We start from the raw sequence: 27676 nt of genomic DNA, 5'->3' as shown, positions 1-27676 counted from the left end.
ATCAGGACGCCAAGGATGAGGATAATTGAAGTAGTTGCCTTGATGGTTGCAATTGAAATATTGAGAGGGTTGAGGAGGGGAGGTTTGTTTGGAGCCCTTGTTGTACCGGTTACTCTTCTTCTTAGATTTTTGACTGACTTGAGCTATGACGGATGGTCTTGGCAACTTATCATAGAGTTCTTCAAATGACACTAGTGAATCACGTGCCAACTTTCCAAACAAAAGGTCTTCTTGTATTTGCCATATGATACCCAAGTCACATAAAGGGAGTCAGCATAGAAGACGGAACATGGATCGGAGGCACAGAGCTTCACAATATATATTCTGGTCTATGTGGATGACATCATTGTCACAGGTAATAATCCTGTATTTGATGTGAGGTATAATAGAGGAGGTAGCTGTAGCAGAGGAGGAAGCTGTAGCGATACTACAGTAGAGAAGGAAGCTACAGCAGAGGAGAAAGTTGCAGCAGAAGCTACAGTAGAGAAGGAAGTTGCAACAATGCTACAACAGAGGAGGAATCTATAGCGATTAGCTCTTAGTAGGAGCTGAGGATCGATAGTTGACAGTGAGGCAGCAGGCTACGATTGATGCAGATCATAGCCTGATGAAGACGATGCTACGATGGCAAACAACCCGAGCCTGGGGTCGGTGCAGGCGACGCCGGTGAAGAAAAAGGCCGCATAGAGGAGAAGAGGGAAGGAGCGGGTAGAGGTTGGAGAGGGATCCACTACCGAGGGCGAGCAGTCGGCCACACCAAAATAGGCTCTCATTGTTGTGGCCGCACCTGATGGCGATGTCGGGTGTGGTCACGACAGTTGTTGGGGTAGCAGTGAAGGCGTCATGTGCCATACAACGGAGGATGGAGAGGGGAGTCCGATAGGGAAGCGAGTCCGATGAGAAAGAGTTCCCCCCTTCTCTTCTCTACAAAGACAAGGGATGTGATGAATAGCAAGCTTCGATGGCTGTGGAGTCTCGCTCGTCTCACTTGCTCTGATACCATATTATAAAGAATAGAAGACAAGAAGAATTATTAAAGAAGCCGTTTTACATTGAAGCTATTCTCCCCCTATTTATACAGATTAAGAGGGAGGATTTCCCTCAATAGGGTAGAGAGATTTCCTCATATAGTTAGGGAAATCTTATCAGAGTAGAAAGATTTAATTCATATAGTTAGAAAAATCTTATCTGCTATCATGCCCTCGCAAGATAGTGCTCCTATTAAGGATACCAATCTTGGATCGATGCAAAGCAAATAGTTTACGAGTGAGAGGCTTTATGAGTAGGGCAAGAGTAGATCGCTACTACGATTGCGATGACGGCAGCTACGGCTATGGCTATTGTGAAAGCTACAGCAGAGGAGAAAGCTGTAGCGATGCTATAGTGATACTACAGCAGAGGAGGAAGCTACAGTAAAGGAGGTAGCTGCAGCAAAGGAGAGAGCATAGGGGAAAGCTGCAATGATGCTACAGCAGAGGAGGAAGCTACAGTAGAGGAGAAAGCTGTAGCAGAGGAGAAAGCTATAGCAATGTTGCAATAGAGGAGAAAGTTGCAGTGATGCTACAGTAGAGGAGAAAGCTGCAGCAACGCTGTAGTGATGCTATAGCAGAGGAGGAAGCTGCAGCAGGAGGAATCTGTAGTGATTTGGTAGAGAAATTTGTAGCGATTTGGTAGAGAAATCTGCAGCGATTAGCTCTTAGCAAGAGCTAAGAATCGACAGTTGACAGCGAGGCAGCGGGCTGCGATTGATGCAGCTCACAGCTTGATAAAGACGATGCTACAGTGGCAAACAACTCAAGCCTTGGGTCGGTGCAGGCGGCGCTGGTGAAGAAGAAGGTCGCATGAAGGAGAAGAGGGAAGTAGGCAGGGGATGGAGAGGGATCCATTGTCGAGGGCAAGCAGCCGGCCGCACCAAAACAGGCCCTCGTTGTTGTGGTCACACTTGATGGTAATGCCGGGTGTGGTTACAGCAGCAGCTGTGATAGCAGTGTAGGCGTCACGCGTCGTACAACAGACGGAGAGAGGAGTCCGATAGGGAAGCGAGTCTGACAGGAAAGAGTTCCCCCATTCTCTGCTCTATAAAAGCAAGGGATATGGAGAATGGCAGGCTTCGATGGCCGTAGAGCTTGGCTCGTCTCCTTGCTCTGATACCATGTTGAAAAGAATAGAAGACAAGAAGAATTATTAAAGAAGTTGTTTTACATTGAACCTATTCTCCCCCTATTTATACAGATTAAGAGGGAGAATTTTTCTCAACAAAGTAGAGAGATTTCCTCATACAGTTAAGGAAATCTTATCAGAGTAGAGAGATTTACTCATATAGTTAGGGAAATCTTATCTGCTATCAATTAGTGAGTCCTTATGGGGAGAGAGAGAGAGAGTGTGAGGATTATTGAAGAATATGTTACGACGTTACCATTCAAATTGCCATGAAGGAAGCAGTGCACAACGAAGATTATGCTGATAGGGGCAGAGGCCTAGGATCCAGACAATAGTACACTAATTACAATAAAGTCGGTGGACTTCAGGAGTTACTAGGCGATGGACTGTCCTAGAGTAGTGCTTCATCTAGGTGTGACCCAAGAGTGGGGGGATGAAAGTCGATTGCCAAAGGAGCAAACATAATCAAAGGTGGAAGAGACCCTGCGATGTATTGGCAAAGGCCACACATGGAGGGATCACAATTCGAGTTTATCCCACAAGGATCAGAATGCAATAGAGATGTCACTATGAGGCAGCATGGTGTAGTAGATTGTGGTAGAACAATTTGTGACAATGCGATACACACGACATAGTCCCGTGAGGGACTATATCATACGGAGGTATGATCAGGAGCTACTAGGAGCTCCACTTTGGTGAACAACACGTCGACAAGAAGGGCTATGGATTCAAGGAGTGAAGGTCATGATACCGTAGAGGCAGGTCTTCCATGCGTGCATTGAATTTTACATCGGTTGAAAGCCTTGGTCATCAGCATATGGGGGTTATGTACCATCGAGAGAAAAATTTGAATGCAAATACCAATGAGTCCCATGGGAGGGACTTGATCATGTAGAGGTATGATCGAAGCAGCTTGAGAGTTGGACTACTCCAAAGCCTATATTCACTTAAGGGAGCTCGGCAAGTCAGAGGATAAGGTCGAGTAAGCGAACGTTGCTACCAAGGAAGCTAAGGAGAATAGAATCGGTGCAAACCATACAACATGATGGTAGAGGCCATGCATGGGAGTTGTAGTCTGTCTCTCCATCGACCAAAGGGAGCTGCTTGGAGAACACAGAGGTGTTGAAGTAGGGGGTCGAAAGGGGCAAGGAAGCAATGACGAGTCCAGAGGGACTTAGCTACCTAAAATCAAGCATCAGTTAGAATATAGATAGACTCGGAGGAGTGCTATAGAGATATATCTACTGATCGTGAAGAAAAGGGATGTAGATGTGAGATAACGGATAGTAGGGTCACGGGCATGGCAACGCCATGGTACCGCAGAGGCGAGACTTCCGTGAAAGTCATTGAACCCTTGCTCTCATGAAGGGAGAGTACTTGGTCGTGAAAAGGGCTGAGGAGGTGGAGCATGTAGAGGCAAACTCCAAGTACCGAGATAAGGCTAAAGGGCAAAGGCCAAGGAACTTCGTAAGACTAGTGCTAACGAGCTTCTCATCAAGATAGCCGAAAGTGAAGGACTTCGGGTCATACAAGAGTGCACGACTAAGGAACGAAGTAGGAAGTATGCAGTGTTGTACCTTTGCTACTCAGTTGAGTAGGCGGTCGGATTGATGAAGAAGACAGTACAATCCTAGAGGTGACCAAAACTATTAGAGACTTACTCCAAGTTGGGGTGAAAACTTCTTGCATTCCAGAAGTTCGATGGCATTGAGAAGGTGAATCACAGTAACTAACTCAATGCAAGGAATACAAACACTTCGAGTTCTTCAGAAGTGTGAGTAAAGAGCAGGCGAAGGTCAGTAACCAGCTTGATGCATAAAGTACAACCTTTGAGGAGGTGGGCGAAGTCAAGTAACCATTGTCTTCTCAACTCTTAATAGAATGGGCGAAACTGAGTACCCTAATTCTCTTATTTATCCAATAGAGGAGCTCTGCATAGGTTCAAAGATCCTTTGAAGATATTAGAAGATAATAGTTTTTAAATCCTCACTAATAGTGATTAGTGCTATTGAGAGTAGATCATCCACTTTATTTCCCAATAAAATGTCAATCGAAAGCAAAAGTGATGCAAATCTACTTGGAAGCGACAACTAAGTGAAAGAAGAGTCGATGGGCAAATTTTGTAGAGGAAGGACCCAAAACTTTAAAAGTTTGCAAGGCAATGCTCGTTAAAGCTCCAACAAGAATCCACCCAGTTTAAGCAACATGAGGCATTTGAGAGACTAGCACATAGTAAGGATAGTCTTTTCCTTTATCTGGAGGATCCGCAGGAACTAATAGAGATCAACACAACTCAGCCAAACCCACACTAGAGTCAGAGTCATTGATAAGTTGAAACAGCATAACAGATCAAAGGTTTGACTACTCAAAAACAACAATGGAGAGCAACTGGGAGCCAAGAGGCGCATTGCAACTAGAGTAGAAGATTGAAGACTCAGCAAAGGCGAGGAGTTACAATTTCAGGAAAAGCTTCGATGAGGACGTCGAAGGAATAAGTGGGGGAGAATGTCACGGACAAAGTTCTAAACAGGATATTTAATATAATACTTATATATGTCCGTATCTTTCTGTTTGTTCATGCTTTGCACAACATGTAGATGAACGATCGAAGGCTTAACAACCTTATTTTAGTTAGGTTTGGTGGCCTTCTTAGGCTTGTAAATAAAGGTTGTGTCATGTGGACACTTGTGAGAGATATTCGGTCTATAGTGGATTATTTTGACCCTTTGTTGTGTAACCATTCAGAGCTTGTAAAGTCTATTTATAATTTACATTATCTATGAAGTATTTTTTGAAATGTTTGCTTATGAATCTCTAGTTAGACACTTTCTTTAACTCGTTTTCTTTTTTGTAGGTCCTAAGGGACCATAAGAGGTTTCGGGAAGGCTGACCTTTACGGACGGACACGCATAGGTGTTGCACAACTTAGGCAAAACCATCTAAGTTCGTGACAGATGGTATCAAAAAATCAATGATACAACACTATAGCGATACAATATATATTCTGGTCTATGTGGATGACATCATTGTCATAGGGAACAACTCTGTAGAAATCCAAGCATTCATTAAACAGTTGACAAATCGATTCTCGCTCAAAGATCTAGGACCCCTAAACTAATTTCTGGGTGTAGAGACTATATTCACATCTTTCGATCTCTTTTTGTCACAAAGAAAGTACATTCAAGATTTATTATCCAAAACAAACATGCAGGACGCAAATGTGGTTACAACTCCTCTATCTGCTAGTAGCTCTCTCAAATTATTTGATGGAAGTATTGCTATGGAACCCACTCAATACTGACAAGTCATTGGTTCCCTACAATACTTAGCTCTCACCCGTCTCGATATATCATTTGTAGTTAACAAATTATCATAGTTTATGTAGAGGTCGTCTATTATGCATTAGTACATGGTCAAACGAGTCCTACGGTATCTTAAGGGGACTCTCAATTATGGTGTCTTTCTTCATAAATACTCTCCACTTCAGCTTCATGCCTTTACCAATGTTGATTGGGTAGGCAACTTTGATGATCGAACATCCACATTGAGGTATATTATCTTCCTTGGCACTAATCCAATTAGTTAGAATTCTAAGAAGTAAAAGACAGTCGCACAGTCTACAACTGAAGCTGAATACCGTGCCATCGCCACTTCCACTGAAAAACTCAATTGAGTCATAAATCTGCTCAAAGAACTCAATATCAACTCTACTCCTATAATATATTGTGATAATATCAGAGCTACCTATTTGTACACTAATCCGGTGTTTCACTCCCGTATGAAACATATTGCTATCAACTTCCACTTTGTGTAAGATCAAGTTGTCTGTCGTCAACTACGAGTTTCTCATGTCCATTCGGCTGATCAGTTAGCCGACTCACTCACGAAGCCTCTCGCTCGTCACCTTTTTGTATTACATCGGTAAGATTGACGTCCTTGATAGGATATCTCTCTACTTGAGGAAAATCCTTCCTCCTAACTTGTATAAATAGGAGAGAGACATTTGAAAGCCAAAGGATTGTAGCACAAAACAATCATTCAACTCATGCTTTGAGTTGTTTTGTCATTGTAACCGTTGTTAAAGAAAAGAAAAAAAAAAAGAAAATTTTGTTAAGGTGAAAGTGGAAGATCGACTCGTTGCAATCTTTTCGTATCGACAAATAGTCATCCATGATCGACTCTTCGCTGAAATATGTCCTTACAGTGGTTGAAATCTTGCTCCAAAGGAAATGCAGGTTCTGATTTGTTCCTTGTGGTGGTCAGTGGGGGCTGCGAATGTGGTTTCAAGGAGTGGTTGCTTTAGCCGACACCACTACCTTCGATGCATGAACTTAGTGGAGGTGTAATCCCTGAAACTTTCAGCTGATGAAGTATGTTGAGGTAGGTGGTGGAATTTGATCTGCTACAGAGCAATATCTCCCATTGTGCTGCTGGATCAAAGTCGAACTGTTTGGTGTGTAATTTCTTTTAAGTTTGCCTGGGTTATCAAGCAATGCAGCTTAAGATTCTCGAACAGGTCAATGTACAAGTAATTTATAGAGCGTAAGCAAGCATAGGGAAGCAGCAGTAAAGAAAAATGGTTCTCTTGCCTTCTGAATGCGTTGCATTTTTTTCCGTTTAATATAATGCACACACAACAAAGCGAAAAATGAATGAAATTGGAGAGAGATTATGTCAAAGCCTGATAGAAGGAACATGAAGAGAAGGAAGAAGCATAGAGGCAGGCACTCGGTTGCTGATAGAACGAACGAACGAACATGAACACCACACGCTGTCGACCGACTTTTCATATAAAAATAATGCTTTCTTTTAAACCTGTGAATCGTGCTTGATATTTCTCTCGGAGTGAAATTATTATTACAGGAAAGCATACACGCAGGCACTCGTTGCTGCATAAAAGCAGCAACACTTGAGTAAGATTAGTCAAAAGAAGCAGCATGATAGATAGGCTTTACATGTTTGAGCTCCACAACCCTTGTCAGCTTATTGCTTTCTTTTACATTTTAAGACATACCTCAGTGTGGTTCTTCGAGTGTTTCCATAGCTTCCCTTTTTCCGAATCCTATTTGGGAGCTATTATTGCACCTAATTTTATCAGGCATAAACCTAAGATCTTGTCAACATCCAAGCTGCCTAATAATTCTGATGATCAATCCACAGGTTTCAATATAACACGTGACTGTTTTCGGCTGTTCCAAAGTGTGATGATGAAAGCTCGAGTTAGATTTTGGACATGCTCCTTGGCTGGCACACTAATAAGAGTCACTCATTTCATTTCATGGGACATACACAGGAGTCCAAGTTCTCATGCATGTTCTTTTTATGGATATCTTTTTGTCCATTTACTGAGCAATAAGTTCAGGTGAGTGTTTACAACCAGGAAGATGGATGATACAAGGAAAAGAGGAATACAGATTCAATGTTTATATTAACTTAAAAAGTATCACTTGATTGTAAACGTTAGGGTCAATGTTGAAAATTTTAGTTATCATTGTTATATACTCTTTAACATCTGACGCAACACTGTGCAAGGAAAGATGAAGGCAAACCATGGCAGCAAGGAAGATGCTATTAGACCAGAATTGGCTGGAAGTGGATTATTATTGTTGTTGATTTAGATTCTGAAGTAGATTCCTGAACCACCAGCTTTTGTCTAGAACATGGATTATTATTGTTGATTTAGATTCTGAAGTAGATTCCTGAACTTGTTTTTCTTTTTTCTGAAGTGTTAACATCTTCTATCTGCAGATCTAAAAATGAGGATATGAGCATGTCTTGCTACCACAAAGCTGAGTCATCAGAGATCTGCAAGCTTAAGCTGAAGAGATCAAGTCAATCTTGAGACTTGCACTTTGGTGCATCTGCATGCGCATAACGTGCACAAAGTCTCAGGTACCTTTTGACCCAAATCCTCTAAAACCCCATCTCTCTGATTGCGTCTGCAGAAAAGGCATGATGATGAATGAATCAATCCAAATGGCTTCTGGCCATTCATGGTGAGATAGCCTTCTGTGGTGGGTGGGGATTGGTGGCGCCCCCGGAAACTCTGAAACCAGAATGATATCAGCCAAAAGTCAATTCACCGTTGACTTGTGTACCTATTAGGAATGATGGTTGTTGACATACATACGGGGAAGAAAAAGCCCCACTATCATAACCTTCGTCTCTAATCCTTGGGCTTAAAGCTAATCAATCGCATGACTATTAGAGGTGAATGGTTAAGCCAAAAAAAAAAAAAAGCATCAATCATTAGATTTGAGAATCCAAGAAGTGAACAAACAACCCCACTGTGTCTTTGATCAACTATCAGTAAACATCCCTCGTATCCAATAAGCATGACGAGCCCTAATGGCTCCTAATCTTATATTTGTTAGATAAATATTATTCATCAAATGATTGAGAAAAAAAGACAACATCTTATAACCACATTATAAATAGAATATATAAACTTACATCTAACATTTTCATCACTCAATCCAATTTTATTAGCACAATTATATCGATTGTAATTTTGAAAAGGTTTCCATGATCTTTTTCACTGGATTCTATATTTAATGTGCATATGTGATTAAGATGATTGTAAGAAAATATGTAATTCATAAATTTAATTTAATTTAATTTTCTAGTAAAAACAAGTTAGAGATTTTATTCTATAAGAAGGCACAAATGAGACCTATTTGATATGGATGGTTAATCATATATTACCCCTTTATAATTAATTTTTTTTTTTATATTCTGATTTTTATATTTTTAAAAGTTATATTAGGATCTTGTACTTATGAAAATGAAATATTGATATTCCTATACAGAATTAAAAAAGATAATTTTATAGGGTTAAAATTTTAAAATAATAAAATTAAATATTTCATCTTCGTAAGTATAAGAATCTTAATATAACTTTTGAAAAGGTAAACATCAAAATTCTAAAAGTAATTATAGGAATCTCAATATAACTTTTGAAAGTGTAACTTTTGAATATACCATGGCCCTCTGTCATTTCCTCTTAGGTGATAAACTTAGAACCAAAGTATCCTTCTAATAGAATTTTCTGCAAATACTCCGGAGGTGGATGTTTACCCATAAAATTTTCATACCAACAGTTTTGACTTGCTTCCCTCACTTGGATCATTTCCTGTGGGTTAAGCTCTAACGTTAGGTTGTCGCCTTCCTCTTCTAATTGTGTGTTGTTTACCAACAACAGTTGATGATGCACATGGTGAAGCACCAGTAGAGAAAGCAATGGTAGTCGCATGACAGTGGTAACTGGTAAAACAGGGGCACTCAACAGTGGGTGGCAAACAGAAGACGGCAGTAGCAACGAAGGGATGGTGGTAAAGAAACCCATGGTGGGAGTGGCGTTGATGGCATGTCTAGTTTTCTGCCCCCATTCTTTAGTGAATGCTGGTGTGTTTGGTCAGCAGAAGCAACAAGAACAGCAAGAGCCAAATGTTTCAGAGTGCAGTAGTTTCATTTCTTCATCCATCAGAAGCAACCTGGATCTGCACATAGATTTGCTGTTCCTTTTGCGACATGAAAGAAATAAATATCAGCAGGGGACACCAGCATTTAGATTAATATTATTAATGTATAAACTGAGAAATAAATAAATTGAGATATCAACATTTCATAGTTTCGTATGCACAAAAAGTTGTTTCATGTATTAGTATTTATTTTATTATTTTAAAATTAAAAAAGAGGTCAGATTATATTTGTAGAAACTCTTTGAGTCTATACCTCTTTAATTTATCATAGTGCGATGATTCATTTATTTTTAGTTTTCTATCTTTATTTAGTATCTTTGGAATGGTTTCTTTATCATAGTGCGATGATAAGCTATTTATTGATTTTATAAAAATATTATCTTGAATTTATTTCTTTTCAATCCAAAAGATTTATTCTAGCAAATACAACTATTCTTTCAAATTTCATTTCGCATTATCCCTTTTTCATTAGTTAGATGATGGATATGTAGAATGAAAGGGAGGAAACAATTCTGCTCATAATGTATCAAGATTCTTCTTCTAAAGCTTCGCGAATAGATAATCATTTCCACATATGCAGAAGCCTTTTACGTAGTTTTCGATTGGATTTGTCTTTTTGTTTCCTCTCTCTTTTTCTGTTAAATATATCTCTAGTCCTATTTGGATCTTTCCTCGATCTAATCACTCCTAGACAAAGGAATAATTGGCATTGGTAACAGTAGATAGAAAAAAAGATGAAAGAATTGTTTAGAGACAAGTGACAGTAATTTTTACTCTGAAAATTAAGAAATCAGAGCATGCTGGATTCACAGGGGATAGATCTATTTGCTTTGTTTCTTCTTTCACATGGATCCTGGTATTTAAAACCAGTTCAGCAACATAAACATGGATGATTTTGAGTTCCTTGCAAATCACAAGAACCTTGGTCGACAACAAATGATGCATGATGTAGAGATAAACAAGATAATAACTTGTTAGTAACAACTAAACAAATACGTTTCCTTCTTCTACATGAAAAAACGTCATTTTTTCTAGTAGAGAAAAACAAGACGCATAAAAAAATGCTTTGAAGTAGCTGTACATTATGTGTATGCAAGGACTTGTGCAAGTCACTTAGTATGAAAAGGCTTTGTTGGAAAGAACAACTTTCTGCCCCCTGAATAACTTTCTGCACAACCATGTTTAACACAATCTTTCTCTTGTCTCTTCTTAATTTAAATTAATTAATTAACAAGTTAAATTCCAGCTACTGTTTTGTGGCAGACCAATTTTTGCTGGTCTCCCCACTTTGCTAAGCACTCTGACAATCCAACTCCAACATACGACCCCACTTGCCAGTGACTGTTCACAGCCCATAAATTCTCTCATCAAGGAGTAAGCCACACCACACCAACCCTTTGCTCTCTCCCATGTGTTGTTATAAATAACCGCAACAACTTGCCTTGGATTCAGCAAAGTCTTCTTGTAAGAAGAGTTGCAGCTTTTTTGTTGTGTAATTGGTTTGTGAGCTTGAGAAGGACTCTCTCCCAAGTGAAGTAGAAAGAGAGAGTGTTTTGGAGTGTGTGTGTGTGTGTGTGTGTGTTTGTGTGCTCACGAAGAAATAGTTTATGGACATTCAGACAAGACAGAATCTAAGAGGAGATTGCATGCTTACTGAAGTCTCCCTTGATTGGAGGGGCAAACCCTGCAAGCCCAACAAGCATGGAGGCATGAGAGCTGCTTGCTTTGTATTAGGTCTCTCTCTCTCTCTCTCTCTGTCTCTCTGTGTGTGTGTGGGTGTGTTTTCCACAGCTATCATCAAGATAGCTTGTTTATTCTGTTCTATGTAGGATATATACAATTAAGGTTGAACTAATCTACATAATTTAATTGTTGTCTTGGTTCTTTTTCCAGGCATTCAAGCATTTGAGATAATGGCAATTGCTGCTGTTGGCAACAACCTTATAACATATGTCTTCAATGAGATGCACTTCCCGCTGTCAGAATCAGCAAACATAGTGACCAACTTTGTGGGAACTATTTTTATCTTGTCTCTCGTTGGTGGGTTTCTCTCAGACTCTTATCTAGGGAGCTTCTGGACCATGTTGATATTTGGATTTGTTGAGCTCTCAGTAAGTTCTATTCTTCTCTAAGAATACCTCAATCCATTTGCAGAAGTTAATCCATTGTCTGCTGAACCAGAGCAGAAAAAGGAGAAGAATTTCTATGACTGCTACCTTGTCCGATGAAAACCATATACTTCCTCTCTTTTTTCTGTCTATGAATCAATTTAAAATAGTAACAATAATAATGCCATGAAATGTGACTACTTAAACCTTTTTTATTTAAATAAAGCATTCACAGAGACAAAGTGAAAATGGGAAGTCATCTTCTTCCGCCTGGCAATGTAGAGAAAGCTGCATGGATTTATATCATGAAATAATTGAAGGAAATATGAGAATGCAAGATATTTAATATATTGTTTTTATTGCATAAACAACCTACTCCTGTGGGTTTGGTTTTGTTCAGGGTCTCATACTGCTCTCAGTCCAAGCACATCTTCCGCAACTGAGGCCACCACCATGCAACATGATGTCAGGAGAGCACTGCATGGAGGCCAAAGGCTTCAAGGCCGTTACCTTCTTCCTTGCTCTCTACTTGGTGGCCTTGGGGAGCGGCTGCCTGAAGCCCAACATGATCTCTCATGGTGCTGACCAGTTCAGAAATGATGATCCAGATGATCAGTCCAGGAAGCTGTCCACATACTTCAACACAGCATACTTCAGCTTCTGTGTGGGAGAGCTGATTGCACTCACTGTTCTAGTTTGGGTCCAAATGCGGTCAGGGATGGACGTAGGTCTCGGTGTGTCTGCAGCTGCCATGGCCATGGGACTCATCAGCTTAGTTTGCGGTGCTCCTTTCTACAGGAACAAGCCTTCACAGGGCAGCATCTTTACCCCCATTGCAAGAGTAAGATTTAGATTATGAATTTATTACTAGAAACATAGTTTTAGTTGATCAGTATTTACGCTCGATCAACATCCTACTTTGCTGCAATGCCATCAAGATATAGCTGAAAAGTGCTTCATCAAAAGAATTCTTTTGCGATAGAATTAGCGTGGCATTGCAAATTTACCTTTTCTTTTCTGGCTATCATATCAAGATTCTTCATTGCGATTGTTTCCTAGGAGCTTGTGTTTTATGCTTATTGTGATTGCCACTGTTCATTAAGAATACGCTTGTGGTGAATGAAGCTCGGAAATTTCTCTTGGGGACCTCTGTCCAAGGATTCTTTTGGTGCGAGACCACTTGTCTTCTTGCTGAAACATTAATCTAATATAATATTTTTTTTCTCCTATAGGTTTTGTTAGACTACCACAAAAGAGTAGTAGAATTTCTTTTTCTTTATGATCTTGCCTACTTGATTATCAAGTACATAGTTGATTCTTGAAATGATTAAGTTTTTTTGTTTGCTCATATACTGATTGCAGACATGAAGGTAATTATGTATGATATGAACGATGGTGTCTTGGGTTGTTCTGCATAAGAATACACTAGATACATCAGAAGGCAGATGGATCATGACTTCCTAGAAATTTTATGCAAGAAAGTTTTGATCTTTGCAAGTTCTTACTGTCAAGTAAAAGTTGTTCCTTCTGCAGGTCTTTGTAGCTGCATTTGCCAAGAGAAAGCAAGTTTGCCTCTCTAGTTCTGGAGTGCCTCACACGAAGAATGTGCCCAAACACCATGGTGTTTCTTCTCAAAGTGTTTGCAACCTCAGTCACATCCACAAGTTCAGGTTGGCCCAGCTTATCATCTAATCATTTGACCAAGGAAGAAGAAGTGATAAGAAAAAACTGATCTTTTCCGAGTTTGACGTTTGCAACCTTTCTTCCTTTACATGATTCAGATTTCTGGACAAAGCTTGCATCAAATCCCAAGATGGTTGTAACATGAAAGAGAGCCCATGGAAGCTTTGCAGCAAGGCAGAGGTAGAGCAAGTGAAGGTGATTCTTTCAGTGATACCGATCTTCGCATGCACCATCATCTTCAACACGGTCCTCGCTCAGCTGCAGACCTTCTCAGTGGAACAAGGAAGCTCCATGAACACTCGGCTTGCAGACTCCTTCAGAGTCCCACCTGCATCACTCCAAGCCATCCCCTACATGGTGCTCGTCATACTGGTTCCCATCTACGAAACCAGCTTCGTCCCTCTTGCCCGAAAGCTCACCAGAGATGACTCGGGGATCACTCCGCTGCAGCGAATCGGCGTCGGCCTCTTCACAGCGACCTTCTCGATGGTGGCAGCCGCCATGATCGAGAAGGAGAGAAGAGAGATGGCTGTTGGGTCGGGCAAGCTGATGTCCATCTTCTGGATTGCTCCCCAGTTCCTCATCTTTGGCCTCTCGGAGATGTTTACAGCTGTGGGGCTCATTGAGTTCTTCTACAAGCAGTCATCGGGCGGCATGCAGTCCTTCTTGACAGCCATGACCTACTGCTCTTACTCCTTTGGCTTCTTCTTGAGCTCCCTGCTGGTGTCATTGGTGAACAAGATCACATCAAGCTCATCAAATGGCGGATGGCTGGGTGACAATGACCTCAACAAGGACAGGTTGGATCTCTTCTACTGGCTGTTGGCAGCTCTCAGCCTCCTCAACTTCCTCAATTATCTTTTCTGGGCCAAATGGTACTCCAACACTCCATCTCCATCAACTGAGACACATGTTGGAGCTGAGAACACACCGTGAAAGACCACCATCCCACATTAAATATTCCTCTTCGGTCCTAAACTTGAACTAAGCTAAGAGGGTAAATAAAAACAAAAAAAAGAGATCTAGATCGTGGATCTATCATGCAGGTTTCGCGCCATCTCTGTCCCTTCTTATATATATGTATTACTTACATCGAATCATGGACATACAATGAATGCACTAACGATCGTCGAACATCGTTACTATATGAAATTTTAGTGTTCTTCTGTCTTCTCTTGCTCTTTCTTTTCATTTGTCACCCAAGTCTTCGGATCAAATTATTGTTCATGGAAATGGAGCTCGAAATGATGGACCAGCACTATGTCTATGTTGTTAGAGAGGGGACATGTTCCTATGGAGACAATAGACAAGGCTTTTCTTTCCAAGTTCATAGGCAAAATGCTGGTCACTATCATGCCCATCCATCATTATGTCTATGAACGATTGGGTTGGTTTATGTCTAATGAAACCATGTCAACTTATTGTTAACTAATAGGGATTGGTTTCCCTCTTCACCTTAAAAGTCTAAGATTACAACTTGAATCTCTTGATATTTCATGGTAGGTAGGTAAAGCAAGCTAGAAGATCCACAGTAGATGCTGCAAAATGCAACAGTGAGAACACCATCAGTACGACTACATACTCGAGAGCACAATCCCGAATCAGAGTGTGTGATTGATCATCACATACATACTTGACATAGAGAAGCTAAATCCTACGTACCACACAAAAATATCAGAGTCTGGCCTTCTAATTTGATGCAAGAAATGAAAACATGGACCGGCCAAGAGTAGAGTCTATTGATATCACACAGGTGGTACAAGAATTAGGGACGCATTTCAGATCTTTTTGAACGTAAAGAACAAAAAATATTAATTTTTCTTTGGTGTGCATATCAGATCCTCAACTGAAGTGAAGAATTATTTATTAATTAGGACCTGAAAGCTCTGTTGCTTGGACTGGGAAGCATATGCAGTACATGTCACATGAACTTACCAATGACATGAGGAAACAATGATATTTATCTTCTACATTTGCAAGATTTGAGCCCATTGTAAACAGATCGTGACAAGTGGAACTGCAAAAACATTCACCTATATAATCTGGACTAAATACCTCATATGAGACAGTCAATTATCTTTAAATAGCTACATAATGGTGCAGTCAGAAAAAAAGTGCTCTAGTCTGAGACAATAATGATGAGAGCTGCTGGTCTAAGGAACAAGCAAGTTAAGAGACAGAAGATAGTGGGAAGTACAATACTTGTGTCCTTTCATGATTTAGAGCCCTCCTAATAACCAAAAACGCAATATAGCACTGTAATTCTGCAATTATGTAAAAAAAAATGGATCGTTTATTTGTCTGTCACAGTAATAACAAAAATAATTTTGCGGGTGTATTCATTTACTAATGTCGGAATCGTATTGTAATGGAAGGAAAATGTACTGCCACCATTAACACAACAAGCTAATCTCATCTGTACCAATGATAGCAAATGCATTCCTGTGGCTAGGCCTACTGTATCCCCCCCCACTCACTAATTACTATAATCATAAGATAATTAATATGGTTATAACATATTTATGGGATCAAGAAAAAAGAAACAGTGTCATAATTACTACTTATTATGGGATCGAGCAATAGATAAAGCACTCCGGATCATATCTTCACAATGATCAATTTCTTGATCCACAGCATCAACAACTGCATGGATTTAACGAGGAGAAGGAGGGAGCAAAGAAAACATCGCAAGTTGCAATTTCAACATCTTCCACGTTGACAAATCGATTGCTCGTCTGCTAGTTTTGAGAGAATAAGATGTCAACGCACCTTGACATCATAAAGATCTGGAATGGCATGCAAGCATTCTTTTCCTGATTAGTGATTCGAGTTCAAGAAAAGCTGGATGACAAGATAAAACGCAACGAGCAAACATAGGGGCCCCATAGTGCTCCTCGTAATAGCAACTTCATACAACTTTGGGGGTCCATTTGATCTATCATCAAGAATTATTGAGTGGAGATAATGTCATGCGTAGATACATAAAAGCAAATGTATTAGCCACAAATGCAAGAATATGGTCGCAAACAGGGTTGCGTTCGGCAAAGATGATGGATAATGAGATGTGCTTGAGATGGCACCAAGAAATCCACATTGCTCAACACCATCCAGTAAATTGGATGGTGAAAGATTCCTTGGAACTGAAGTTTTGTGACTGCGGAGAAGCTACTATAAGACACCACAAAAGCTTTATGCTGGGTTTTAACAATTCAAAGAAGTCAAGCATGATCTGAAAAGTAAGGTTTGAATGCTTCCATTTCGGCTGGTCTCATGCCTCTGAGATGAGCTTAAACCATCTTCCATGGCTCTTCCAGACTCGATAAAGATTTTGAATAGTATTTCTACAAGCATCAGCTCAATCTCCAACCAACAAAATAAAGCTCTACACCCACTGCATCTCTCTCCCCTAAATTTTGCATTAACTTATCAAGAAAATCCATTGTATGCCTAAGTTTTGCCTTGATTAGGACTCCAACTCTCCAGTACTGACATGATGAAAAAACCAGCCAAACATTGTATGATCTTCATGATAAGTTTGCTCCATAGCCAACTCCAATTGATGGGAAAATGTCAGTAGTGGACTAATTTTATGACAAACTATTGTCTCAATAAATCATGCTATATATGTTTTATCAATGTAAACAGAGAGTAATTTGTTGCCCAATCCCACTGCATGAGACTCATCCAGACAGATGATCTATAGCTTCACACAACTCCCGAAGAGACCAATCATTGCTAAGGTCAATATCTTCTCAACACTGGAATCCTGGAACTAACTTTGGCCAGTATTGCTCTATAGCTTGTCTTGCAATAACCTACATAGGCAGCCAGAAATTGATGGAATGCACATAATAGCATAACCATTTACTTTAATGGAAATATTGCATTAAGAAGCAATCTAATTTAAAAGAACGAAGAAAAAAAGTATTGGTTTTGCTGTTAACATAATATAAATTAATTCCAAGAATATATTATCTAATATCCCGAATTTATAAAAAGAATAATAAACTAGTAATTTATTATCCATAATTTATATAATAAACTCCCTCTCTTTTTTCTTTCTTAATCCTTAAATTCAAATCATTATTTTTATAATAATAAATATTTATTTAATTAAAAAAAGGACTGTATCTTCTTGATAGAATCACAAGTCTCTTTTTTAATAGATTACTTTGAAAATAAATATAAGATAAAAATATATCAATCACAGTAGGAACCTCAAAAAAATTATAAAAATAAATTTTAATATACAAATATCAATAATTCAATAAGAAATGATAATATATCAATTTATCATAAAACGTATGCATAAAAACGGATAATAATTTCTTACATAATAAATAAAATTATGCATCAACCACATGTAATACATATATAATAACTAGATAATAAAGGCGTACATCACCCGATGGTGCACTCTCCTAACAGTGGATGGAGAAGTATATTCCACGGGATGGATTCTTCCCAACAATGGATTGAGATAATAATTCATATCGCACTCTCAACAACAGATAGAGTGGTATCTTTCACCCGCCCAAGTGGAGATATATTCCTCCTAACAATGGATGGATGAATTATCTAACCATCATGTTTGACGACTCGCTAATCCCCAAAGGAAATCACCATACCTACTCTCGTTAGGGATACATAAATATTTATAATCATTCATTTACACTCATTCATTCACTTATCAAGAAATTAATATGATTAAATATTATGAGAGACCATACTTGATGTAAATCTGTTAGACTATGTTCATTGGGGGCTTCGCACTATGATAGGCTCATAGCTCCTTTCATATATTATACTTTCAATGTGAACTACTAGCCTAGTCATATCTACTACTTGATAATAATCATATCAATATCATAAACTTAAGAAAATGGAAAACCAATAATCAATTTCAAATGACATTTTCATATAAAACCTTTAAATTCACCAAATCATAAATGCATGAAACATCAATCTTTCAATAGTTCTCAATCAATCAAAACCCTAATTGGAATAGCTCAATTGTCTTGAACCAAACTCAATTCAATTATGATCTAATGGAACCAACCTCAAATCATTATAGAACCAGTCTAGAATCACCTGAGACTAGTCTAATTTAGATTTGATTGATCTCGATTAGGTCATGTAGGTTTGAACTGGTTAAATTAGTTTGGAATCGCCCTAATTCAGCTTTAACCGATCAAATCTTTTTGATTTAAATAATTAACGAGCTTAAACCAATAAAGAGAGAGGAAATTGGACTATGTAGTATAGTACTAACTCAAACCTAACCAACCCACCCGAGTCTTGGATGGGTCACATACGCTGCATATACTTGTTCCAAGTAATAGTTAAATTGAGGTACAACAAGCTAGATAGAGGAGCAATGATATGTCTAATGCTAATTGCATAACTGGACAGGCTTAACTTCATGGACTAGGCTAAGCATCACTTATAAATTGGGCTGGGTCTTACCTTTGAACTAGGCCATGCTTGGCTCATGAGTTGGTCGTATATAGATATATGAGTTGAGGTCATATCTAACTACATGGATTGGGTCGTACCGAGCTACATGAGTTGGCCAATGCGTGGTCACTTGGTTGGGTCGTACTTTACCATATGAGCTGAGTCATATATGGCTACATGGACTGGATCTTGCCTAGCCACATGGGTTGGGTCATACTTGGCCATATAGGTTGGGTTGTACCTTGTCATATGAGTTGGGTCATACATGGCCATATGGATTGGATCATACCTAGCCACATGAGCTAGGTCATGCCTGACCACATCGGTTAGGTGATACCTTGTCATATGGGTTGGGACGTACATGGTCATATGGACTGGATCGCACTTGGCCATATGGGTTGGATCATACCTGATCACATGGATTGAGTCATACCCTATCACATAGGTTAGCTCCTACCTGGCCACATGAGCTAGGTCATGCCTAGTCACATAGGCTAGACTATACTTGGCCACACGGGTTAGGTCGTAAATAACCACATTGGTTGGGTCGATCTTTTCTGATTGATCAATCTGACTCAAGTCAAACCCCAGTTAGACTTGTCTTATTAAATTAGATTTTAATATTTAAAATTATTAAATAATGACTCAAATCCATTAATTAAAAATTTAAATTCATGATCTTAAATTTAAAACTAATTACATTATAGAAATTCGCACATAATTCTTGAAACATATATATATATATATATATATATATATATATATATATAATTAAATAAATTAGAACTATTATGTTAATATAAGAATATAAATTTTAGTAATTAAATCAATATTAAAATTTACTTAAGCTTAAGAGATCAATATAAATCAAATAATCATTCAACCATCACAAAATAATTATCATTATTTACTAATAATAAAATTTTGAAATTAAAACATCATTACGCATCATAAAATTATAATAATCTCAACATCAATATTTCAAAATATAAATTATAGCTAGTTAAAAAATAAAGGATCTTACCTATCCTCGGCTATCATTTCCTCGATATCATTTCCTCGGAAAGTCTTTTCCTTAATCCTCCCATTGTTAGGCTTGGTGAGCAATGAGGGAGAAGTAGTCTCCTTTATATAGAGGCTTAGTGAGGAATAAGGGAGAAGTAGCCTCCTTTATATATGAGAAGATAAGATCTCCCCGAAAGGTAAGTAATAATTTAATTTTTATTTTTAATTTATTTTTAATTTCTTTCACACATAAATAGAGTAATATAATATTTATTTTGTTAAATCTCATATTTTGATGATGAAGCCAATTGATAGTATTTATGATTTGATCTGCGTTTTAAGTATCGTAGGATGCTTCGATCAGGGAGAGACATTTAAAGTAAGAAGAATCATGTTAGGCTGGAGAAACATGACAGAAGATTGGACGTCGTGCCGGAGGATCGATCGACGTATCGGCAGAAGGCTTCGAGTCATGGATTCGGGCATCGAGCCAAGAAGAGCGGATATTGCGCTAATGATATTGGAGTTGCGGAGGTCAACTGACCGATTGGACAATAGGTCGTAAGAGAGGACGATGCGCCGAAGAATCGGACGAAGTGTGGACGGACCAATTACATACCAGACAAAATGATTCATGCTTAGTAATAATTATCTAGATCGAAGTGTGTTTTATGTGTGCAGGATTAACTATGATAGCAAGGCATAAAGCAAAATGAAGTCTTAGAGTCAAGAACGTAATTTCGTTGGGAGTTTAAGAGTTCGTCGGAAGTCCGGATGTTCATTGGAAGTTCTGTCAGAACCAACCAAGAAGTCTAGGAGCTTGCTAACAAAGCTCATCAGAACTCGCCAAAAAGGTCGTTATGAAGTCCAAGAGCTTGTTGGGAGTCCGCCGAAACATTGCCAAGAGATTGTTGAAAGTTCGTCGGAAGATCGTTGGAAGCTCGCTGGAAGAAACTATACTTATTTTGCTTAGAATATGTCTTAGGAATTGTAGTTAGCACATAATTGGAGTTGAGATTGAGAGGTAATCTCATCAACTTTGTTAGGGGCCAACTAGGCCCCAAGTTGGGCTGGTTTGGGCCGAATTCAAAGCCCAACCAAGATGTTGAAAGCTTGGCCGGCGGTGGCACCGCCTAGGAGACTCAGTCTCCCAGGTGGTCTAGGCGGTGGTACCGCCCAAACTGGACGATGGTACCGCCGATAGTAAATGCTGTCAGTGGTGGTACCACCCTTGTCAAGCAATGGTACTGCTAGAGCTCAGTCTCCAAGCTCTGTCAGGTGGTGATACCACCCAGTGTCAGGATGCCAGGTTGTCACGGACAAACTTCGAAACAGGATGTTTGATGTAATGCTTATGTATGTCCGTGTCTTTTGGCATGTTCATGCCTTGTACAACGTGTAGAGGGGCGGCCGAAGGCTTGATAGTCCCATTTTAGTTGGGTTGGTGGCCTCTTTAGGCTTGTAAATAAAGGTTGTGTCATGTGGACACGTGCGAGAGATTTTCGGTTTGTAATAGACCATTTTACCCTTTGTTGTGCCACTGTTCAGAGCTTGTAAAGTCTGTTTGTAATTTGCATTGTCTATGAAGTGTTTTCAAAAGATGTTTGCTTGTGGATCCCGATTGAGGCGTTCTCTCTAGCTCATTCTCTCTTTTGTTGGTCCTAAGAGACAATGGGAGACTTTAGAGAGGCTGACCTTTGCGGACGGACACGCAAGGGTGCCGCACGACTTAGGCAAAACTAGCTAAGTTCGTGACATATGGTATCAGAGCGGGACAAGCATTCATAGAAACACTTAGCATGCAAACGTGGGGGACCTAGCGGGGCTGCGTTGAGGGCAGTCAGCACACCGCGACCGTTTGGGGGAAAACGAGCATGGAGATGTAGGGAAAAGGAGTCGCTTGGTGGAGCGGGCATCTGATATTGGCATTTAGAGGAATGGCCAACCCTTCGCGCAAGAGGCACCACGAGAATAGGCAAGCTTGGAAGAATGTGGAGCGCACAAAGGTTGGGATGACTAAGTTTGAGCTACGGCTCAACGTTGACAACCATACTTGATGGTGCTCAAGGCAAGCGAGGCGCTTGGTAAAGGATGAGACCATCCAAGGTGGAATAAGTTGCTCAACGACCAAAAGAGTTATGCAAAGCTCATAGAGGTGAGGGGAATTGCTAACTCGAAGAATTTGGTACTCATGCATGGGCTTGTATGCGGACGATGGAATGTTCACGGCCATCCCAAGGCGACCGAAACTCGGCGCCATGGAGCATTGAAACTTTCTCTTCTGTATGTGAAGGATACGTCCGTAGGAGGCTGAAGTGTGCAACGAGTTCAGCATATTGCTAGGCCTTGAGGGGTGTAGCTGGGACTGTATTGACGGGGAGTCGCAATCTAGCAAGTGCGTTTGCATGAGGCAGAACAATGCACAGTTTGTTCAGCAGATCGGAGTAGTCCAAGGGGATGGTGGTCTCCGAAACGAAGAGAGATGTTGCTCCAATGGGACAGTTATCTAGGAGGGATAAGTCCCGGCTCTCCAGAGGGAGGATCATGTGAGACAAACCTCACATGTTGAGGAGGAGTACCTCAACAAACAACAACTCCACGAAGCTCGATGGACTGAGCAAGCGGCGAGGAGTCGTCGCATGATCTCGCTTGAGAGAATGCATTGGTGGATGCATTGCGAGATCAAGTGGGGGAGCGACCCAAAGCAACTTACATGAAGGCACACTTGGAGTCGATATGGAGATCGGACTCAAGGGAGGGCTAACCCGTGGAATGGTGGGCGCGAGGGCCACCATCAACTCAATGCAAAAATGAGGAGCGGAGCAACTTGGGGGTAACTTGGCGAAGTACTCAAGCCGCTCGAAGGGAGCCAGCATAGAAGTTGAAACATGGAGCAGAGGCACAGTGCTTTCCTTAGACAAAGGTCAAGGACATGAACTCTTGCAGAGGCAAGAGTAAGATCATGTTGTTCCATGGGTCCTTCATTCTGACGGAGCGGACTCATCTTGCATGGTGCCAAAGACGAAGGGAGCTTCGGGGCACATGCACCTTATCTCGGAGGAGCATTTGATGGAGGAACTAAGGCGACTCAATTTGCGGAGGCGAAGTCGAGTTCAGAAGGCCTTAGCACGGGGCAAGAGGACGCAGAGGCGGGTACTCTTGAAGAATATGCCACAGTGCTGTCATTCAAGTTGCCATGAAGGAAGCGGTGCGCAGCGGAGATTGTGCTTGTAGGGGCAGAGGTCCAGGATCCAGACAATGGTGCACAAATTACAGTGAAGTCGGTGGACTTCGGGAGCTACTAGGCGACAGACTGTCCTAGAGCGGTGCTTCATCTAGGTGTGACCCAAGAGTGGGTGGATGAAGGTCGATTGCCAAAGGAGCGAACAAAATCGAAGGTGGAGGAGACCCTGCGATGTATTGGCAGAGGCCACACATGGAGGGTTCACAATTCGAGTTTGTTCCACAAGGATCAGAATGCAATGGAGATGTCACCAGGAGGCGACATGGTGCAGCGGATCGTGGTGGAACAGTTCGTGGCAATGCGATACACACGATATAGTCTCGGGAGGGACTAGATCATATAGAGGAATGATCGGAAGCTACTGGAAGCTCCACTTCGATGAACAACATGACGGCAAGAAGGGCTGTGGATTCAAGGAGTGAAGGCCATAGTACCGCAGAGGCGGGTCTTCCGGGCGTGCATCAAATTTTGCATCGGATGAAAATATTGGTCATCAGCATATGGGGGCTGTGTTCCACTAAGGGAAAGTTCGAATGCAAGTACCAGTGAGTCCCATGGGAGGGACTTGATCATGCAGAGGTATGATCGAAGCAGCTGGAGAGTTGGACTGCTCCAGAGCTCATATTCGCTTAAGAGGGCCCGGCAAGTCAGAGGACAAGGTTGAGTAAGCGAACGTTGCTACCAAGGAAGCTAAGGAGAACAGAATCGGTGCAAACCCTACAACGTAATGGCAGAGGCCATGCATGGGAGTTGCAGTCTGCCTTTCCATCGACTAAACAGGTTGCTTGGAGAACACAGAGGTGTTGAAGCAGGGGGTCGAAAGGGGCGAGGAAGCGACGACGAGTCCAGAGGGACATAGCTACCCAAAATCAAGCATCAGTTAGAATGAAGGTGGACTCAGAGGAGTGCCACGGAGACATATCTACTGATCGTGAAGAAAAGGGATGCAGATGCGCGACGATGGATAGTAGGGCCATGGGCATGGCAGCGCCATGGTACCGCAGAGGCGGGACTTCCGTGAAAGTCATTGATCCCTTGCTCTCATGGAGGGAGAGCGCTTGGTCGTGAAAGGGGCCGAGGAGGTGGAGCATGCAGAGGCAATCTCCAAGTACCGAGACAAGGCTGAAGGGCAGAGGCCGAGGAACTTCGTAAGACCGGTGTCAATGAGCTTCTCATCAAGATAGCCGAAAGTGAAGGACTTCGGGTCATGCAAGAGTGCATAACCAAGGAACGAAGCAGGCAGTACACGGTGCTGTACCTTTGCTACTCAGTGGAGTAGGCGGCAGGGTTGATGGAGAAGACGGTACAATCCCAGAAGCGACCAAACCTATGAGAGAACTACTCCAAGTTGGGGTGAAAACTTCTTGCATTCCAGAAGTTCAATGGCATTGAGAAGGTGAATCACAGTAGCTAACTCAATGCAAGGAGTGCAAACACTTCAAGTGCTTCAGAAGTGTGAGCAAAGAGCGGGCGAAGGCCAGTAACCAGCTCGATGCATGGAGTACAACCTCGAGGAGGCGGGCGAAGTCAAGTAACCTTTGCCTTCTCAACTCTTAAGAGAATGGGCGAAACTGAGTACCCCAATTCTCTTATCTACCCAGCAGAGGAGCTCTACACAAGTTTAAAGACCCTTCGAAGATAATGGAAGACAATAGTTGTCAAATCCTCATCAACGGTGATCAGTGTTACTGAGAGTAGATTGTCTGCTTCATTTCCCAACGAAATGCCAATCGAAAGCGCAAGTGATGCGAACCTACTTGGATGTGACAACTAAGTGAAAGAAGAGTCAATGAGCAAATTTTGTGGAGGAAGGACCCAAAACTTCAGAAGTTTGCGAGACGATGCTCGTTAAAGCTCTAACAAGCATCCACCCAATTCAAGCAGCATGAGGCATTTGAGAGACTAGCGCAGTAAGGATGGTCTTTTCCTTCATCTGGGGGATCCGCAGGAATCAACAAGGATCAACACAACTCAGCCAACCCCACATCAGAGTCATTGGTGAGTTGAAGCAGCATGGCGGATCAAAGGTTCGACTACTCAAATACAGCAGCGGAGAGCAGCAAGGAGCCAAGAGGGGCATTGTAGCTGGAGCAAAAGATTGAAGACTCAGCAAAGGCGAGGAGTTGCATGTCGACAAAGGCTTCAACGAGGACGTCGAAGGAATAAGTGGGGGAGAATGCCACGGACAAACTTCGAAACAGGATGTTTGATGTAATGCTTATGTATGTCCGTGTCTTTTGGCATGTTCATGCCTTGTACAATATGTAGAGGGGCGGCATAAGGCTTGATAGTCCCATTTTAGTTGGGTTGGTGGCCTCTTTAGGCTTGTAAATAAAGGTTGTGTCATGTGGACACGTGCGAGAGATTTTCGATCTGTAATGGACCATTTTACCCTTTGTTGTGCCACTGTTCAGAGCTTGTAAAGTATGTTTGTAATTTGCATTGTCTATGAAGTGTTTTTCAGAGATGTTTGCTTGTGGATCCCGATTGAGGCGTTCTCTCTAGCCCGCTCTCTCTTTTGTTGGTCCTAAGGGACAATGGGAGACTTCGGGGAGGCTGACCTTTGCGGAAGGACACGCAAGGGTGCCGCACGACTTAGGCAAAATCAGCTAAGTCCATGACAAGGTGGTGGTACCGCCCAGCACAGGTGGTGGTATCACCCGTACCTAGGAAACCCAAGATGAGATGTTTTTAGGCTCCAAGTTTGAATTAACTTGAGGCCTATAAATACCCCTCTCATCCCTGGTTAAGATACACAAGACTTGAGAGTAAAAATAGAAAAAAACATTACTGCAATCTTATGTAAACTCCTCTCAAAAGTTTTAAGTGTTAGAATAGTTTAAGAGAGGAGTTAGTGGGGGTGTAAGGGTTATCTCCTAAACTCGATAAAAGGAGAATCGAGTTGTAAAAGGTGGTTGGTCTTCGTCTATTAAAGGAAGATCGATAGTAGATGTCGGTGGCCTCGATAGAAGAGAAATTGATAGAGTGGATGTAGGTCACCACGACCGAATCACTCTAAAAATCTGGTTTATGTTTCCTTCTTGCAATTTACTTTTATAGCAAACTGCCTTTTCTCCTTATTGTGCTTTTACTATGCCTACGCTTACGAACAAGCATTGAACTTTAAGTTATCTTCCGAGTTCAGTTTTTATCATACGATATTTTTTTTAGAACCAACGATTTTATCACTACACTAATTCACCCCCCCTCTTAGTGCTAACTCGTTCCTAATAGTTGGTATCAGAGCCTCATTTTTCTCATTTGATTTAACACCTAAAGAAAAATGGCTCTTTTCGATTTTCAAGAGGGTCACTCTCTCATTCGTCCTCTCTTATTCAATGGGACGGACTACACATATTGAAAAACTCGAATGAGAGTTTTCTTGCTTTCCTTAGATTTAAATTTATAAAATATTATTAAAAATAGTTTTCGAATGTATTCTCTTTCAATAAACTATTGGAATGATTTGGAGAAGAAGACTTTTTCTCTAAATACAAAGGCTATGAATGCCCTATTTTGCGCCTTAGATAAAATTGAGTTTAATTAAGTTTCTACTTACAAAACGGCTTTCGAAATATGGTACACTCTCGAAATCACACACGAAGGCACGAGTAAAGTAAAAGATTCTAAAGTCAATCTTTTAATATACGATTTTAAACTTTTTCATATGAAACCAAGCGAAACCATTGGAGACATGTACACCCGTTTTACGGATGTCGTCAATGGTTTAAAAGCACTTAGTAAAATATTTTTGGATTTTGAACTTGTAAACAAAATTTTATGTTCTCTTAATAAGAATTGGGATCCGAAAGTAACTGCAATACAAGAGGCAAAAGATCTTAATAATTTTTCACTTGAAGAACTTTTTGGTTCATTGATCACATATGAAATGGTGCACAATGCACAAAACGAACTTGAAAACAACCTTTCAAAGATGAAAGATTTAGCACTTCGAATAAAAGAAGACCACTCGAGCATAAGCTAAGTGATGGTGAACTTGAATTCCTCATGAAATTTAAAAAATTCATGAAATAATGATTAAAGAATAAAAATAAACTTAAAAAAAGTGGAACTACTTGCTATGAACGCAACAAGAAGTTGCAAAAAGACGAATCGAGTTCCTTCGAAGACGAGAAGAAAATCAACAAAGATGAGGTGGCAAACTATATCTTAACGACCTTCGATGATGAGATAATCAAAATGCCCTTAGTTTATTTTGAAATTACATGATGCTTTACATGAGTTATTTTTAATTTAAAAAATTATTTTTTAAAAAAATTACATGTTTAATAAATAAAAATACAAAAAATTAGGAATCATACTTATCTAGTAATTTTGACAATAATCATGAAAATTACATGTGTTATGATAAAGGAACAAAATATTAGACTTAAATCATACTAGATGTTTTAATGATAATGTGTATCTTAATGATTTTCGTATTATTAAAAACACTTTATGAAATTATGCTTGATGAAATAATGTACTGATACATAATGATCATGCTTAATAAATTTATCTTTCGAAATTATATATGA

The 27676-nt window shown here is 40.4% G+C and overlaps 1 protein-coding gene across 1 annotated transcript; it reads left to right on the top strand.

The window, feature by feature from the left end:
• Window positions 1–11113: 11113 nt before the first annotated feature.
• Window positions 11114–14566, top strand: LOC135611750 (protein NRT1/ PTR FAMILY 4.4-like). Its single transcript, XM_065107393.1, has 5 exons — window positions 11114–11375; window positions 11535–11752; window positions 12150–12590; window positions 13283–13419; window positions 13531–14566. The coding sequence occupies exons 1-5, from the start codon at window positions 11249–11251 to the stop codon at window positions 14366–14368; spliced, it is 1761 nt and encodes a 586-aa protein (XP_064963465.1). The 5' UTR covers window positions 11114–11248; the 3' UTR covers window positions 14369–14566.
• The last annotated feature ends 13110 nt before the right edge of the window (window positions 14567–27676 follow it).

The sequence above is a fragment of the Musa acuminata genome, chromosome BXJ2-5, assembly GCF_036884655.1.
Source record: "Musa acuminata AAA Group cultivar baxijiao chromosome BXJ2-5, Cavendish_Baxijiao_AAA, whole genome shotgun sequence".
NCBI classification, from domain to species: Eukaryota; Viridiplantae; Streptophyta; class Magnoliopsida; order Zingiberales; family Musaceae; genus Musa; species Musa acuminata.
This window is presented reverse-complemented; position numbering and strand designations above follow the sequence as displayed.

Bases quoted from the DNA above. Each gene is read 5' to 3' on its own strand.
- LOC135611750 (XM_065107393.1), top strand. From the start codon at position 11,249: ATGGACATTCAGACAAGACAGAATCTAAGAGGAGATTGCATGCTTACT. The intron at 11,753-12,149 runs GTAAGTTCTATT...GGTTTTGTTCAG, and splicing joins TTGGATTTGTTGAGCTCTCA to GGTCTCATACTGCTCTCAGT. The intron at 13,420-13,530 runs GTTGGCCCAGCT...TACATGATTCAG, and splicing joins AGTCACATCCACAAGTTCAG to ATTTCTGGACAAAGCTTGCA.